The sequence below is a fragment of the Scomber japonicus genome, chromosome 21 (genome assembly GCF_027409825.1).
Source record: "Scomber japonicus isolate fScoJap1 chromosome 21, fScoJap1.pri, whole genome shotgun sequence".
NCBI classification, from domain to species: Eukaryota; Metazoa; Chordata; class Actinopteri; order Scombriformes; family Scombridae; genus Scomber; species Scomber japonicus.
In genome coordinates, this window is record NC_070598.1 from 4,640,948 (window position 1) to 4,659,216 (window position 18,269).

The 18,269-nt window shown below is 41.5% G+C and overlaps 1 protein-coding gene across 1 annotated transcript in view; it reads left to right on the forward strand.

Moving 5' to 3' along the window:
- The window catches only part of myom1b (myomesin 1b), a 51,705-nt gene extending 37,970 nt beyond the window's left edge, over positions 1 to 13,735 (forward strand). Inside the window, exons 29-40 of the mRNA XM_053342829.1 lie at positions 263 to 376; positions 2,474 to 2,524; positions 2,827 to 2,914; positions 3,646 to 3,684; positions 3,785 to 3,890; positions 4,550 to 4,713; positions 4,851 to 4,887; positions 5,675 to 5,697; positions 6,448 to 6,503; positions 7,181 to 7,396; positions 12,660 to 12,801; positions 13,485 to 13,735. Of these exons, the coding sequence (XP_053198804.1) occupies positions 263 to 376; positions 2,474 to 2,524; positions 2,827 to 2,914; positions 3,646 to 3,684; positions 3,785 to 3,890; positions 4,550 to 4,713; positions 4,851 to 4,887; positions 5,675 to 5,697; positions 6,448 to 6,503; positions 7,181 to 7,396; positions 12,660 to 12,801; positions 13,485 to 13,735 (1,287 nt within the window). The remainder of the gene's footprint in view (positions 1 to 262; positions 377 to 2,473; positions 2,525 to 2,826; positions 2,915 to 3,645; positions 3,685 to 3,784; positions 3,891 to 4,549; positions 4,714 to 4,850; positions 4,888 to 5,674; positions 5,698 to 6,447; positions 6,504 to 7,180; positions 7,397 to 12,659; positions 12,802 to 13,484) is intronic.
- The last annotated feature ends 4,534 nt before the right edge of the window (positions 13,736 to 18,269 follow it).

Sequence of the window (18,269 nt, forward strand, 5' to 3'; positions counted from 1 at the left end):
TTCCTTCCTTCCTTCCTCCCTTCCTTTCTTCCTTCCTTCCTCCCTCCTTTCCTTCCCTCCTTTCCTTTCTTCTTTCTCCCTTCCCTCCTTCTTTCCTCCCTTCCTTCCTTCTTTCTCCCTCCCGTCTTTCCTCCCTCCCTCCTACCTACCTTCCTTCCTTCCTCCTTTCCTCCTTTCCTCCCTTCTTCCTCCCTTCCTCCCTTGACTCGAGGAACAACAGGAGGGTTAAAAACATCCCTCTGCTTTGTTCTTTCTATTTCAGGTCGGCAACATGAAGAAGGAAACCTCAGCGATTTGGTACAAAGACGGACGTGAGGTCAAAGCAGAGGAGCACCTGGGCTTCACTGAGGGAGTCCTGAAACTGGAAATAGCTCAGGTGAGATAATTATAACAAGTCTGAATTCATATTTATTCATATTTATATATAAAGTAGTTGTGCTTTTTTTGTATGTGTATATTTCTGTACTGTATAACTGTCTCTGAACTCATTTGCATATATGACTGTTAAAGGCCTTTGCTTATGTCGATATTACCAAACAAACATACGGATCCTTTTTTAAAGTAAGTTGTGAAAAAAAAAACAATCAAAAGGAGATTGTTGGAATATTTACATTTTACTAATTTCATAAGAGATTCCTTTAAAGCAGACAAGTCCAAACTAGTCCATAAAGGGCCGCGTTGGGATGGGAAGGTTACCATGGAGATGTAAAAGGTTACAGATTACTAGTTACTGTATTTATAATGTAATAAGTAATGTAACTATTTCAATGACTTCATCAAAGTAATGTAACTTATTACATTTGATGACTTTTCTAGTCATCAAGGGAGAAAGGACAGATGGAAGGAAGGAAGGAAAAAGGGAGGGATGCAAGGAAGGAAGGAAGGACAGATGGGGAGGAAGGAAATAAGGAAGGAAGGAAGGACAGATGGAAGGAATGAAGGGGGAAGGAAGGAAGGAAGGACAGATGGAAGGAATGAAGGGGGAAGGAAATAAGGAAGGAAGGAAGGACAGATGGAAGGAAGGAAAGAAGGGAGGAGGGACAGATGGAAGAAAGGGGGGGAAGGAAGGAAATAAGGGAGGAGGGACAGATGGAAGAAAGGGGGAAGGACAGATGGAAGGAAGGAAAAAAGGGATGGATGGAAGGAAGGGAGGAAGGAAGGAAGGAAGGGAGAAAGGACAGATGGAAGGAAGGGGAGGGGGGAAATAAGGAAGGACAGATGGATGGAAGGAACTGGGAAGGAAATAAGGAAGAAAGGATAGATGGAAGGAAGGAAAGAATGATTTATTTACTAAATATATAAAAAAATATTGATTTCAAAGAATTAAAAACAGTAATATATGTATTCAGTAACATGTTAAATATTAAAAAATGAGGAAAAAACCCTCCTGAGCAAAATCTTAAAGGTCTGACTTCAGATGTAACCTCTTTTTTATAATCATCAACATTTTCATCAGTAACTTTAATTTAATGACACAGTTTTTCTCAGCCACGCAGCTTTTTATGGAACAGTTTGGACTCGTCTGCCTTAAAGGTTTTATTATAATAACCAGCATTAATCATCTTAAACGTGTTTACAGCACCAGTCAAACATTTGGACGCTTTATATTTTGACTCGTACTGTAAACTGAACCCTTCACACTTAAAGACCACTAACAATATCATCACATGATTAACCTTCCTGTCGTCCTCCCTTTCCTTCCTTCCCTCCTTCCTTCCTTCTGTCCTTCCGCCCTCCCTCCTTCTTTCCTTCCTCCCTCCCTTCCTTCCTTTCCTTCCTTCCTTCCTCCCTCCCTCCTTCCTCCCTCCTTCTCTTTCTTTCCTTCCTCTCTTTTCTTCCTCCCTCCCTCCTTCTTTCCTTCCCTCCCTTCCTTCCTTCTTTTCCTTCCCTCCCTCTCTCCCCCTACCTTCCTTCTTTCCTCTGTCTTTCTTTCCTTCCTTCCTCTTTCCCTTTCTCCCTCCCTCCCTCCTTCTTTCTTTCCTTCCTCCCTCCTTCTCTTTCTTTCCTCCCCCCTACCTTCCTCCCTTCCTTCTTTTCTCTGTCCTTCTTTCCTTCCTTCCTCTTTACCTTTCCCCTTCCCTCCCTTCTTCTTTCTTTCTTTCCTCCGTCCTTCTTTCCTTCCTCCCTCCATTCCATCCTTCCTTCCTTTCCTCCTCCCTCCTTTCCTCCCTTCCTTCCTCCCTCCTCCCTTCCATTCTTCCTCCCTCCCTTCCTTCCTTGACTCGAGGACAACAGGAGGGTTAAAGATAAGACACTTATCTCTCTCTCTCTGTCTCTTTCTCTATTAATCTCTCTTTTCTCTCTCTCAGATTTCACATTAACCCTCTCCTCTACTCTGTTGTCTCCCATCGTTCATTCTCATCCCATCATGTGTCGTCTCCCCCCTTAAACGTTATGTCCGAGTGGCGTAGACGAGTGCCATGCCCGTCCACCCCTCATATAAACATGATGTCACATTTTGTCCCATTTTCAGCACCAACCTGCCGCAGACAGAGCGGACGACACGATGTGGAGAAGAATAAAAGTCTGGATCAGTTATCTGTTGTCATCATAAGTTTTTGCCGTCTTTATTTGCCTGAGAATGCTCTTAATAAATAGATTTATATGTTTGTCTGTCTGTCCGTTTTGCTTTTTTGCTCTTTGCGTCATATATGTGTTTTCTGCAGCATCCTTAGCAGAAGAGAAAAGCTTGCCTTTTCAGATGAATATAGAACAATCATATATTCCTTAGTACAAAAATGATGGTGATGCCTCCGTGTTTGTTGTAACTGGCTTTTTGATTTTTTTTTTTTTTTGACGTCGTGCTTTTGTTTTCTTTACTGTCAGATTTCCAAGAAGGATGCAGGCGTGTACGAGGTTATCCTGAAAGACGACAGAGGAAAAGACACATCTACGTTGAGTCTGATAGATCAAGGTAAACCCTCGCAGATTCAACCACTAATAGGGTTGCAAAGGGGTGGAACATTTTCAGTAAATTTCCAGAAAGTTTCTGGTAATATTCCAAATTGGAAACTTTCCATGGGAATTATGGGAATTTATGGGAATTAAATGGGAATTTATGGCAATTGATGATAATTTAGTGGAAAGGTATCATATCTAAGCAAAACTAATTGTTTAGTTAAGCAAAATAATACAATTAAAACAGATGGTCTCAGTATGCACAGTGCACATAAGGGGCGTGGTCTCTGTATGCACAGTGCATGTAGGGGCGTGGTCTCAGTATGCACAGTGCGTGTAAGGGGCGTGGTCTCAGTATACACAGTGCATGTGGGGGGCGTGGCCTCAGTATACACAGTGCATGTGGGGGGCGTGGCCTCAGTATGCACAATGTGTGTAGGGGGCGTGGTCTCAGCGTGTACAGTTCATGTGAGCATGTGATAGCATAGATATTCAACTGTACTGCATGATATCTGGTTGTTTTAGTCAGGATTATGCTAAAATATTATTTTACACAACTATATTTAAGTTCGTTAATAAGAACATACCTTCAGTTTAGTAAATTCCCGGTTTATTCCCGTTAATTCCCGTTAATTCCCATGGAAAGTTTCCAAGTTTGAAAATTCCCATAATTTTGCAACCCTTACCACTAATAGAGTCTGTAGGAAGGATTTAACTTACAATAATCTAATCTTTTCTTTCCTCCAGCTTTCAAAGACTTGATGAATGAAGTTTTCCATGTCATCGGTAAGAATAAAAACAGTTTAATTATCATATATTTCTCTCTCTCTTACTCAGAATACAGTATTTAAATCAAGTCTCTGTGTGTTTCTTTACTTCTTTGCAGCTGAGTCCTCCACACCTCTGAAGATCACAAGCACAGATGAAGGCATTCGACTTTACACTTTTGTCAACTACTATAATGATTTGCTCCAAGTCACATGGCAGTACAAGTATGTTTACTGTTTTATATTTGTGTGTGTGTGTGTGTGTGTTTATTGATCGTGCTTTAATGTGTATAAATTAATCAAAGTTTATTTATACAGCAGTTTTTATGGAAGGAAGAAAGGGAGGAAGGGGGGGTAAGGAAGGAAGGAAGGACAGATGGAAGGAAGGAAAAAAGGGAAGGAAGGAATGAAGGGAGAAAGGACAGATGGAAGGAAGGAAAAAAGGGAGGGATGGAAGGAAGGAAGGACAGATGGAAGGAAGGGGGGGGGAAATAAGGAAAGAAGGGGGGAGGAAGAAAGGAAATAAGGAAGGACAGATGTAAGGAAGGGGGGAGGAAGGAAGGACATATGGAAGAAAGGAAAAAAGGGAGGGATGGAAGGAAGGAAGGGGGGAGGAAGGAAATAAGGAAAGAAGGGGGGAGGGAGGAAGGAAGGAAGGACAGATGGAAGAAAGGGGGAAGGAAGGAAGGAAGGACATATGGAAGAAGGGGGAGGAAGGAAGAAAGGAAGGACAGATGGAATAAAGGTGGGGAGGAAGGACAGAAGGAAGATGTAGAAATCTTTAGATAGAAATAACTAAAATATAAATAATCAGTCTGTGCAGGTTTGTTCTGCCGTGTTTCTGCATCTCCGTCCGTCTCATCTTCTCTCTCTCTCTCTGTCAGGGACGCGGCTATCGCCTTCTCGGACCGCGTGAAGAGCGGCGTGGTGGGAGAGCAGCTGTGGCTCCAGATCACAGAGCCGACAGAGAAAGACAGAGGAAAGTACGGCATCGAGTTCCACTACGGAAAAGGAAACCTGGTTCGGTCCGTCGATCTGTCTGGTCAAGGTGAGAGAGAAGAGAAGTGAAGAGGAGAGAAGAGGAGAGACACTTCAATGGCTTTTATATCAGAGAGCTTTTAAGATGTTTTATTACCTTTAACTGACTACAGATCAAGCTCACTTTACCTGTTTCTTGTTTTTCAGCGTATGACGACGCTTATGCAGAATTCCAGAGACTGAAGTGAGTCAAAAACTGATTTATTATGAGTTTTTTATACAGCTGTAAACCATAGACTGTATAAAAGAAATAGACGTAACATCCGTGACGTCACCCATTGGTTTGTGGACTGCTGCTCGGAAGCCAATAGTTTCTAATCTAGGCAGCGCCATATTGAAAATTTCAGGTGCATGCTGGGAAAAATAAAAACATGGATTCTACTTATGTGGGCATGAGGCGGAGCCATGGGCGGAGCGGGGAGGTTGCTATGGTTGCGAGGGCTGGATCTCGAGGACATTGGTCAATCAACCTGTCAATCAGGACGTAGCCCCGCCCCTAATGCATACCCTGCTTTATCGTCACATATAAAATCAGGGAGGCCAAAATGTCCCAAATGAACATCATACTGCATTGAAGAAGGCTTTAAACTAGCGATTGAGACCATAAACACATTTTGAAAACGTTTACTGAGGTTAGAAATCAAGTGAGAAGTTGGTGAATTCTCCATTGACTTGTATAGAGACGGTCGCCCCCTGGTGGCCTTTTGATAGAATGCAGCTCTAAGTTACTTCCACCTTGGCCTCATTTCAGAGGACCAGAACTCCCCGCCTGCTGTAAACACACAAACACAGCATGCATCTTCCTCATTACTTCAGTATTGTGCTACTCTTACAGTTTTTTTTAGATTTAAATGTACTTTTTTTCTAGTTTGAGGAACTTACATGAAGAAGTAGATACAGATTAAGCTTTAAACTCTCACTTCTGATTTTCAGCAGTTTTAATCTAATTGTTGTTCCCTCTTTGTTTTCAGGGCTGCTGCTATTGCAGAAAGAAGTAAGTGATGAATGTTTTTTATAATGTTTTATCTGATGTTGGGCAGTTTTTAGACCTGGATGACAAAGCTGTAAGACTATAAAGACCTATAATTTTTCAATGCTACAGTTTAGATTTTAACTAAAACTAAAAACACAGTTCTTACAGTATAACCCTCATTTTCATCATCTGTAAAGTCGACTTCCAGTAGATTTTGCAGTTAATTTTAAGGTTTTATTGTTTACTTTTTAAACAAGAAAATGGGCCAAACTGTATATAATACATTTTATCCTTAATCATCTTCCATAAAGTCTCTTAACCTTCACATCTCAAGTCTGGAATAAAATGCCTTTCATCCTCTTATATGATGTGAAAACACTGGAAACTCTCTTAAACTGGTAAAATCATGAATTTAGTTTTTTGTATTTTTTTTAACTTTACATTAAGTGTCATTAGGCCGTTCTCAGTCATCATGTCTATGGACTTATCTTATGCTACATGGACCTGACCTTTGACCTCAGTATTGCCACACTTCACTAGCGCCCACTCTCTCCAATCCCACCTTTACATTATTATACTACTATATTATCATTATGTCAGTGGTATAAAATGATCTTTAAATGACAATAATATCCTTTATCGTGATTATTTCTGAGACAATATATCATCCAATAAAAGTAGTCATGGTGACAGGCCGAAGCGTCATCGATCCAAAGTTGATTTATTGCTGTTATTAAAGTGATTGTTGTGTTTTTTGTGTTTTTTTTTCAGACCGTGCTCGAGTAGCAGGAGGTCTGCCTGATGTGGTCACCATCCAGGAGGGCAAGGTAACCCTTGTCAGCTGACTCTGACTGAGGCAGTATACATGAAGTCTACTTTTTATAAACTATATTTTATATACTTAAGAATAGTTTAGTGAAGTATACTTGGCTTCTAAGACTAAGTACATTAATACTAAGACTTACACTTATACTATAATACTAAAGCTTATACTGGTACTTTAGTATACTTTTTATTTCCTTCCTCCCTTCTTTCCTTCCTTCCTTCCTCCCTCCTTTCCTTCTTTCCTCCCCCCTTTCCTCCCTTCCATCCTTCCTTTCTCCCCCCTTTCCTTCCTCCCCCCCTTCCTCCCTTCCTTCCTTCTTCCTCCCTCCTTTCCTTCCTTCTTCCTCCCTCCTTTCCTTCCTTCTTCCACCCTTCCTTCCTCTTTTCCTTCCTTCTTCCTCCCTTCCATCCTCCCTTCCTCCCTCCCTTCAATCCCCCCCCCTTTCCTCCCTTCCTTCCTTCTTCCTTCCTCCTCCCTCCTCCCTCCTTTCCTTCCTTCTTCCACCCTTCCTTCCTCTTTTCCTTCCTTCTTCCTCCCTTTCATCCTCCCTTCCTCCCTCCTTTCCTTCCTTCTATACTACTTTTTGCTAAGCGTTTCCAGTTAAACTTGCATCTGTTCTCTCCTGCTCCCACTCACTGATATCTGCTTAAATATTAATGTTTAATATTACTCATTCAGGCCCTCAATCTCACCTGCAACATCTCGGGCGACCCCGTGCCGGAGGTCACCTGGCTGAAGAACGACCGGGAGATCACGTCCGACGATCACTGCATCCTCAAGTTCGAGTCGGGCAAGTTCGCCAGCTTTACCATCACCGGTGTGAACACAGCGGACTCTGGCAAGTACAGCATCCTGGTGAAGAACAAGTACGGCACGGAGAGCGGGGACTTCACCGTAAGTGTCTTCATCCCCGAAGAGATGGGCCACGGCAAGAAAAAATAAAAGCGGTCCAAATCTTGTCGTAAATATGTGTAAATTTAAAAAGGAAAAAAAAAAAAAAAAAAGGGTTTGAGGATGTGTTAGGATGTTTTTTGTGTAGGAATAAATTAAATCAAGAGGTGCTTGAAGAAGAATCTGAACTCAAAAGGTTTAAGAGATGTAACTTGGAGATATATAAATGGAAATCTAATACAGTATGTGAACATTTGGTCCAAAAAATAATGATACCACACTCTAAAATATCACTGGTGCAAAAATTTAGTTTGTGTTTGTGTAAAGTTACGGCATGCAAAGGCAAAAGGCAAATGTTGGCGTAAATTCCACCCAAAAAAAAAAAAAAAAAAAGGTAGAAATAATAGTTAAAATGTAGATAGGATGCAACTCTCGGTCAAAGAAAGAGAAAGATGTCTATTAAAAAAGCCGTATGGATGTTTAATTGCATGTTTTATCTCATTTTCTACAAATCGTGCAGACTTCACTGATTTCCAAAAAGCACTCAACAGCTTTTAGATTTGTTTATTTTTCTGCATTTTCAGCATCAATTTGTTTTATTTCACTTCATTAAACTATTAAAAATCATTTTGGAGGTGCTGAAAACATCCTTTAAACTATTAGTAGGTCATCATTAATAGTGATTAGTCATCTTAATCCTTTCATTGTGTTGCATGTAAATCCTTCAGGGATGGTGCGTTCAAGTGCACGTGGGAAACTAGAGCATCGGAAGGGTTTTATAGTAATTTCATGCAACAAAAAAGCTTACATCAAGTTTTTCTAGAAGTCACATGACCATGATCTTAAAATCTGGAGTTCTGCTTTGGGAAATAAAACAGGAAGTGTGCACAATGTGTAGAAAATGAGGTGAAACGTGCTCCCTTAGTGCAATGCAATGTCCTGTTTTTAGTGTTTTAATGTTGTGATCATGACATCACCTCCACTGTCTCCCCTGTCTGTAGTTAAGATCACACTAGTCTAGTCATTATTATCAATGTAATTCACCATTGTTAAGCCCCTTCCTCCCCTTTCACAGTCCCTCATTAATGATTATGATGTTGTGATGATGATGATGATGATGATAGTGATGTCACTGTTAAATCAGCCGTGGTTATCGCATCACTTCCTTGTTCCCCCTGTTTCTTGATTACACTAATAAAAAAGAAACGAGCATGTACTTCCCCCACTTCCTGCTCCTCCTCCTCCTTCTTCTTCTCCTTTGTCTCCTTCTTCTTCTTCCTCTTTGAGTTTTTGTCTCACCTTTTGCACTTTTTACACTCTGCACTCTCTCATTTCAGTCGACTCTTCCCTATTTTTCACTCCCAGTCACGATTATCTGTAGACTTCGACTTGGACCCAACATCACCAGCATGGAGACAACACCACCACCACCTCACCCAACCCTTTCTGCTGTAATACAAATATTAGTTTTTAGTACGATTAACTGAGGTGCGCTTGATTTACGATGCCCCTTAAATGAATAAATAAAACCCAAGATAACAGTGTTGCCTTAAAGGATAAGTTCACCATTTTTCAAGTCTGTCTTAAAACAATGGAGAGGTGCCGAAATGAGCAATGAAATATGGTGTGAGTGCTGTTAAATGGATAGAGGAGACTATGGGAGGTAGATAAAGTCCTTTTTTGGAGGGTTAAAATGCATTTAAAAGTTTATCTGTAGCTTATCTGAAGGCTTCATATGTCTAAGTTGGTCAAATAACGTGGCTATTTTACATAATTACAGCCTTTTTTAGTGAAAATCCCTCTATGCCACAACAAAAAGAGGGAATTTCAACTAAAAAAACCTGCATCTTTGAAAGATATCATCTTGATAAGACTAATTTGGACTCATATTATCTTCAGTAATGAGCACCTGACTGTTGTTTTAGGCTAAACATTTTAAAAGAGTGAACCTGTCCCTTTTAAGAGCATCAAAATCAAGCTGCCCTTTATTGTAATTAAGAGAAAACCAATGCAGTTTCCTAATATATCAGAATTAATTCCTTTAAATGTCTTTATAAATAGTAATGTTAGCTTATGTTTCTCCTCTCAGGGCTTAAAAAAAGGAAAAATATAGCACTTGATTTATGCTTAAAGACCATTTTACAGTGTTTAAAACCCAAGATAACACAGTGTTGCCTTAAAGGATAAGTTCACCATTTTTCAAGTCTGTCTTAAAACAATGGAGAGGTGCCGAAATGAACAATGAATTATGGTGTGAAGAGGAGACTATGGGAGGTAAATTAAGTCCTTTTTTGGAGTTCAAATGCATTTAAAAGTTTATCTGTAGCTTATCTGAAGGCTTCATATGTCTAAGTTGGTCAAATAAAATGGATATATTACACAATTACAGCCTTTTTTAGTGAAAATCCCTCTATGCCGCAACAAAAAAAGGGAATTTCCACTAAAAAAAACTGCATCTTTGAAAGATATCGTCTTGATATGACTAATTTGGACTCATATTATCTTCTATTATCTGCACCTGACTGTTGTTTTAGGTTAAACATTTTAAAAGAGTGAATCTGTCCCTTTTAAGAGCATCAAAATCAAGCTGCCCTTTATTCTAATTAAGAGAAAACCAATGTAGTTTCCTAATATATCAGAATTAATTCCTTTAAATGTCTTATAAATAGTAATGTTAGCTTATGTTTCTCCTCTCAGGGCTTAAAAAAAGGAAAAATATAGCACTTGATTTATGCTTAAAGACCATTTTACAGTGTTAAAACCCAAGATAACAGTGTTGCCTTAAAGGATAAGTTCACCATTTTTCAAGTCTGTCTTAAAACAATGGAGAGGTGCTGAAATGAACAATGAATTATGGTGTGAAGAGGAGACTATGGGAGGTAAATAAAGTCCTTTTTGGAGTTAAAATGCATTTAAAAGTTTATCTGTAGCTTATCTGAAGGCTTCATATGTCTAAGTTGGTCAAATAAAATGGATATATTACACAATTACAGCCTTTTTTAGTGAAAATCCCTCTATGCAGCAACAAAAAAAGGGAATTTCCACTTTAAAAAACTCCATCTTTGAAATATACTGTCTTTATATGACTAATTTGGACTCATATTATCTTCAGTAACGATCACCTGACTGTTGTTTTAGGTTAAACATTTTAAAAGAGTGAACCTGTCCCTTTTAAGAGCATCAAAATCAAGCTGCCCTTTATTGTAATTAAGAGAAAAACAATGTAGTTTCCTCTTATTGTGTGGTCAACAGCATCCAATGGTAAAAAATATATCAGAATTACTTCCTTTAAATGTCTTATAAAGAGTAATGTTAGCTTATGTTTCTCCTCTCGGGGTTAAAAAAAGACTTAATTATGCTTATAGACTATTTCACAGTGTTAGATAACGAGTGGATTTGCAGGTCCAGGTCTCTATCATGGGTCACTGACTGGAAAGTATGGATGACGTGGATCAATAATGTATTTACAGTATCTCTCGAGTTAAAGAGGAACTCTATTGATGCTCCACGTCAAAGCCAATTAACTTACTGGTCGGCCAGTTAAACCAGTTGCATAATGTCCTTTTGTTAGTTAGTCATGTGACATCACGTCAATAATCTCAGGCTTAGCGAGTACAAACAGCAGCTTACATTATAAACTGGGGGGGGGGGGGGGGGGGTTAAAGCAAGCAGGGTCTCACTAAAGATGATATCAGGTTATATTATAGGAAGTGAAGGAGCCATTAACCCTGGTAGGAGGGAGGGAGAAAGGAAAAGAAGGAGGGAGGGAGGACAGAGGAAAGAGAGAAGAGAAGGAATAGACAAACCAAACAGTAGCTCTTTTGCAACCACCGTAGAGTCACTTATGGCGCTTTTCCACTACACAGTTCCATTACAAAGAAGTAGCTACTCAACGTGAGCGGGGTCGTCATAGCAACGGGTCGTCATAGCAACAGCTCCGCGAAACTGCCGTGACTTCGTTTTCTACGCGACGCAAACACATGAACAATGGAGGCGATGGTGTACTTGCTGCTGTATGTGGCTTTCTGTCACACACAAAGAGAAGAGAAGAGAAAATGCCGGGTTTGATTCTTGTGTGGGACTTGTCGTCTTTTCCTTCCTTCCTTCCTTCCGTTTGTCTGCCCTTTCTTCCTTCCCTCTGTCCTTCCTTTCTTCCCTCTGTCCTTTCTTCCATCCTTCCCTCTGTCCTTCCCTCTGTCCCTCCTTCCTTCCTTCCTTCTGTCCTTTCTTCCTTCCTTCCCTCTGTCCTTTCTTCCTTCCTTCCCTCTGTCCTTTCTTCCCTCTGTCCTTCCTTCCTTCCTTCCCTCTGTCCTTTCTTCCTTCCTTCCTTCCCTCTGTCCTTTCTTCCTTCCTTCCCTCTGTCCTTTCTTCCTTCCTTCCCTCTGTCCTTCCTTCCTTCCTTCCCTCTGTCCTTCCTTCCATCCCTCTGTCCTTCCTTCTGTCCTTTCTTCCTTCCTTCCCTCTGTCCTTTCTTCCTTCCTTCCTTCCTGCCGCTGTATGTGTCTTTCTGTCACACACAAAGAAAGAACATTGAGCCGTATGGCTGTAACGCTGTTGCTGGTATTTAAAAATGGCGGGTTTGATTCTTGTGTGGGACGGCTCATGACTCTTCCAGCGACAACTCTTCTGACCAGTCAGCGGCCGGCAGTCTGATGACGTCACATTTAGTATCGGCTCGGCTCGCTTGGAACCTCAGCAGAGCAGGTACTAAAAAAGTAGCAGGTACCAGGTACTATCACCATGGAAACGCAAAAAAACCTGAGGCGAGGCGAGGCGAGGCGAGTCGTGCTGGAACTGTGTAGTGGAAAAGCACCTTTATAAGGGCCGTGAAGAGGTATTCATCCATCCATCGGTTTTCTGCTGCTTATGAGGGCCGCGTCGTGGTGGCATTAGGCTGAGCAATAAAACCCAGAGGGGAGCAGCGGTATTTAGTTGAATTCAATCTACAACCTCACCACTAGATGGCACTAAATCTTACACACTGAATCAATCAATCAATCTAACCCTATTTATATGGCACCAAATCACATCAAAAGTTATCTCAAGGAACTGTTGTCATGGAGCAGGTCTCGACAAAAAACTCTAACTACTCAGATTTACAAATATAAACATGATGCAATAAAGACCTCAGTTAAAATATATTGAAATATCAACCCTGACCTCACTGAGCTTCCTGGGTGAGTAGCGATCGGACATCATTATTATTTTTGGTGTTACGTTCATTAACGGTCACGTTGAGGTCTAACTGTGACGTCTCTCCTCTCAGCTGGAGATCATCGAGGGAACGCCTGACTTGGGGGTGACGTCATACTCGACTGATGCCGACGGAAACGTGGTGTTTGGTCCGAACACCCCGAAGGATAAGATGAAAGTGAACGTGACTGGAACGAAAACAAAGAAGCGAAAGGGTGAGAAGAAGGTTTGAGATTAAATTAGGGCTGTCAAACGATTAATTTTTTAATCGAGATTAATCACAGAATTTCCATCGTTAATCGCGATTAATCGCGATTTGAATTGCATGTTTAAAATCCTGTTATTTTCCATTTAAAGGCAGTTTTAAGCCCATAATGTAAAGCATTTCTTACCAGAGTGTCTTAACTGGGAATCAATCACGGCTCTGCTGCGACTCCCACACTCCAAAATGGTCCTTTGGTGGAGCTGAGGCTCGCTTGGCTGCACCTGGGTGTAGCGTGGAGGTGCTAACTCAAACTCCACGTACTCCGGTGGTAGTTAAACTCCGTTTGACACAGGTTGCATTTTACTTTTGACTTGTCAACTGAAGCGTCTGGAAGTGTTTCAAAGTTAAACAAGCCGTTCAAAAGTCCAGTAGCTCTCTTACTTTCCATCAGCGCGGTAGGTTTACTGCAGGAGGCCACTTCAAAGCATAGCGCTACAGCTAGAGGAGCCGTCTACGGGGGAGTAGAAGGGACAAAAAGGCTTGCAACATTAAAATGCCATTAAAAAAAATTAACGAGTTATGGATTGCATTAATCTAATCGCGATTAACGCGTTAATGCTGACAGCCCTAGATGAAATATAGAAAATTGTGTAACATTTGAGACTTTAACACTTTTTTTCGTTCCCTTTGCAGAATCTGTATCTAAACCTCCTCCTGCGGAAAAGATGGCCGACAAGGAAAAAAAGGAAAGCACAAAGAAGGAGGAGTCAGGAGAGCAGAAAGAAGAGAAGATTACAGCCGATGTTTCTGCTCAACCTAAAAGTTCAGAATCAGAACAGAAAGGAGACGTAAAAGAAGAAGTCGTCGCTGAGCAGTCTGAAGGCAGCGTAGAGAAAACTGAACCAGAAGCTGAGAAGAAACCAGAAAGCACGAAGCAGAACTGAGCTAATGAAGAGAGAAATATACTGATATCTAATATATAGTGATATCTGAAGAGTTTGATGTGTCTAATGTGATAGATGTATTCTCAGTTATCTTCACCTACATGTTGTATTTTATATAAATGATGATAATATTCCACATTTGTAGTAATATACAGTAGGGGAGAACCAGGCTATGAGTAATATAGTGAGTTTGATCTTAGTCTATATTTAAATATCCTAAAAAGAAAAGTCTCAATGCAAATGTGCAGCCGAGTGAAGGATAAAGACGAGGACCAAAGGAACAGGTATGTTGTTGAAGGAGATGAAAGTGATTCAGATAAAGACGGACAACATTGAAAAACAGTTTAACAGCAAAGTAGACGGAGAAATAGAAGAAAATATTGACTCAGAAATCCCAAAATGTAATGCGATGTAAAGGGAGCAGTGAATGAGTTAATGAGACATTAGACATATTTAATAAAAACAAGAATAATATTTAGTTTCCTTCCTTCTTTCCTCCTTCTTCCTTCCTCCCTCCCTCCCTCCCTCCCTCCTTTCCTTCCTTCTTCCTCTTCCCTCCTTCCTTCCTTTCTTCCTTCCTTCCTCCTTTAATTCCTTCCTTCCTTCCTCCCTTACTCTTTTCCTTTCTCCCTCCCTCCCTCCTTCCTTCCTTCCTCCGTCCTTCCTCCCTTCCTTCTTTTCCTTTCTCCCTCCCTTCCTCCCTTCCTCCCTTCCCTCCTTTCCCTCCTTACCAATGGTGTGTTTGCATGAGTATCCTCCAAAATAAAAGAAGAGTAGTTAGTAAACGTTAAGATTTCACAATAAAACTGAAACAATGTGACCACTTAAAAGTGAGAACAAACCAAATAATTAATATATATATATAATTTTAACCCACCTGTGTGTTACTTTCGTCTCAACTCAAAAGTAATGACTCACAACTTCCATTTAAAGTCACATTATACCGAAGTCGTTCCACATTTCTGATATTGGTAGAACACACATATGAGTAGCTGATCACAATAAAAAATGAGTTTAGGTCTGTTACGTTATCTTGTAAATCATCTTTAAAAATGTTACTTTCATCCTGGTTCTCCCCGATCTATTTTCTTATAATAAACCACATTTTGTATTTTAAGTCTTTTACAATAAGAGCACGAATATTATAAAAGTTTCTATTTTGTTTGTTTTCTATTATATTTTGTTTACTCTCTCTCTGGATCTGTTTCATCACGTCTGCTTCAATAAAAGAGTCGGTGGCTTATTCAACCTTTGTGTCCTCCCGGGTCAAATTGACCCCCTCTGTTTGACTGTTCCTTCTTTCCTTCCTTCCTTCCTTTCCTTCCTTCCTTCTTTCGTCCCTTTCTTCCTTCTTTCCTCCCTTCCTTATTTCCTTCCTTCATCCCTCCTGTCTTTCCTTCCCTCTTTCCTCCCTCCTTCCTTCCTTCTTCCTCCCTCCCTCCCTCCTTTCCTTCCTTCTTCCTTCCTTCCTCCCTGCCTCATTTCCTTCTTCCTTCCTACCTCCCTCCTTTCCTTCCTTTTTCCTCCCGTCTTTCCTCCCTTCCCTCCTTCCTTCCTTCTTCTTCCCTTCCTTCCTCCCTTCCGTCCTTCCTTCCTCCCTCCCTCCTTTCCTTCCTTCTTCCTTCCTTCTTCCTCCCTTCCCTCCTTCCTCCCTCCCTCCTTACTTCCTCCCTGCCTCATTTCCTTCTTCCTTCCTCCCTCCCTCCTTTCCTTCCTTCTTCCTCCCGTCTTTCCTCCCTTCTTCCTTCCTTCCTCCCTTCCTCCCTCCCTCCTTTCCTTCCTTCTTCCTCCCTTCTTTCCTCCCTTCCCTCCTTCCTTCCTTCTTCTTCCCTTCCTTCCTCCCTCCCTCCTTTCCTTCCTTCTTCCTTCCTTCTTCCTCCCTTCCCTCCTTCCTCCCTCCCTCCTTTCCTTCCTTACTTCCTCCCTGCCTCATTTCCTTCTTCCTTCCTCCCTCCCTCCCTCCTTTCCTTCCTTCTTCCTCCCGTCTTTCCTTCCTTCCTTCCTTCCTCCCTTCTTCCTTCCTTCCTCCCTTCCTCCCTCCCTCCTTTCCTTCCTTCTTCCTCCCTTCTTTCCTCCCTTCCCTCCTTCCTTCCTCCCTGCCTCCTTTCCTTCTTCCTTCCTCCCTCCCTCCTTTCCTTCCTTCTTCCTCCCTTCCTTCCTCCCTTCCCTCCTTCCTTCCTCCCTCCCTCCTTTCCTTCCTTCTTCCTCCCGTCTTTCCTCCCTTCCCTTCCTTTCCCTCCCTCCTTCCTTCCTTCTTCCTCCCTTCCCTCCTTCCTCCCTCCCTCCTTTCCTTCCTTCTTCCTTCCTTCCTCCCTGCCTCATTTCCTTCTTCCTTCCTCCCTCCCTCCTTTCCTTCCTTCTTCCTCCCGTCTTTCCTCCCTTCCCTTCCCTCCTTCCTTCCTTCCCTCCTTCCTCCCTTACCTCCTTCCTTCTTACTCCCTTCCCTCCTTCCTTCCTCCCTCCCTTCTTTCCTCCCTTCCCTCCTTCCTTCCTTCTTCCTCCATTCCTCCCTTCCCTCCCTCCTTTCCTTCCTCCCTTCCTTCCTTCCTCCATCCCTCTTTTCCTTCCTTCCTTCCTTCCTTGACTCGAGGACAGCAGGAGGGTTAAGACTGTCGCACTAATAAGGGAATGAGGGTAAAACGCAGGTGGATCGAAGCTTCAAAGGACGAGAGTTGGACGAAGGATCAAAGCAAACGGGAGAAATTCTTGGGCTGAAACGAAGCGGAAATAATTAAATTCAACAAGTGAGAAAGTTGTAGAGGAAGGAAAGGAAAGGAACTCCTTCCGTCCTTTCTCCCTCCGTCCCTCCCTCCCTCCGTCCTTCGCTCCTTCCTCCCTCCTTTCCTTTAGTTTAGCTGCAATGGTGTGTTTACATGAGTGTCCTCCCTCCTTCCTTCTTTCCTCCATCCTCCCTCCCACCCTCTCTCTTTTCTCCCATCCTTCCTTCCTTCCTTCCTTCCTTCCATCTGTCCTTCCTCCCTCCCTCCTTCCTGTCTTTCCTTCCTTCCTTCTTTCCTTCCTTCCCTCCTACCTTCCTTCTTCCTCCCTCCCTCTCTCCTTCCTTCCTTCCTTCCTTCCTCCTTTCCTTCTTTCCTTTCCTTTCCTCTCTTCCCTCTTTCCTTCCTACCTTCCTTCCTTCCTCTTTTCCTTTCTCCTTCCTTCCTCCCTTCTTTCCTTTCCTTCCTTCCTTCCTTCCTTCCCTCCTACCTTCCTTCTTCCTCCCTCCCTCTCTCCTTCCTTCCTTCCTTCCTTCCTTCCTCCTTTCCTTCTTTCCTTTCCTTTCCTCTCTTCCCTCTTTCCTTCCTACCTTCCTTCCTTCCTCTTTTCCTTTCTCCTTCCTTCCTCCCTTCTTTCCTTCCTTCCTTCCTTCCTCCCTCCTTTCCTTCCCTCCTTCTTTCCTCCCTCCTTTCCTTCCCTCCTTCTTTCCTCCCTCCTTTCCTTTCCTTCCTTCCTTCCTCCCTCCTTTCCTTCCTTCCTTCTTTCCTTCCCTCCCTCCCTCCCTCCCTTCTTTTCTTCATTTCATCCCACTGATGAAATTATAATTCTCAGTGCTGTCTCCATCTGGAGGTCAAAGGTCACCGTTGGCCCTGCAGGCGCTGGAGGTGGATTTTCATAGATTTGCTGCAGAGTTCAGTTCAACCGAGCGTCCGCTGCACTGAAGCTGAACGGGGTTTTTTTTCTTTCTTCTATAAATGGATGTAAAAGAAGAACAAAGTGAGTCCAGCTGCAGCTCTGCAGTAGAAGAAGAAGAAGTTATGACAGAGAGATTTAATAGATTACAGACTTTTATTTTAACATTTTGACATACGTGGCATTAAAACAGGTTAAAAAATGTGCATACTTCTTATTTTACTAGATTTTTTTAATATATGTGACTTTGTCTTTCATTTGCTGCAAGGCTGACTGATTAGACTTTGTATGTCAGTGATAAATTTTCCAGGAATTACCTCAATAAAAATAAATAAGATTAGATTTGTTTCATAAAAACTTAACAAATAATATAAATATCCCAAAAAGAAGGAATAAGATCATTTTGAAACAAGAAAAAAAGGGAAAAGTGACAATAAACCTATAAAACTCTCCTCTATTAAGGAAGTCGATCAATCTATCTGAAATTGAGGTTTACAACTTGAAGTTTTTAGTGCACAAACACTGACAAATGGACTTCACAGTGAGGTAGGAGACTTATTCTAACTTTTAAAATGAAAAATGTGTGCATATTCATAGGAGTTGATGCTATTTGTAGATTATTGGGTGGAAAAAAACCTATTAACACAGCTGGAAGGAATCTTTAAGTTATTTATTGTAGTGGTTTTTTGCCACATATAGGGGCAACTATGAGAATTGGGGTGTAACATATACTATAATTCAGCATGATTTTTTAATATTATAATGACTCAAATTTAACAAAAAGGCTGAAATTGAGGTTTAATATTAATGCAACTTGAAGTTTTTAGTGCACAAACACTGAAAAATGGACTTTATAGTGAGGTAGGAGACACAACTTACTATTCAAAGTATTTATAAACATCTT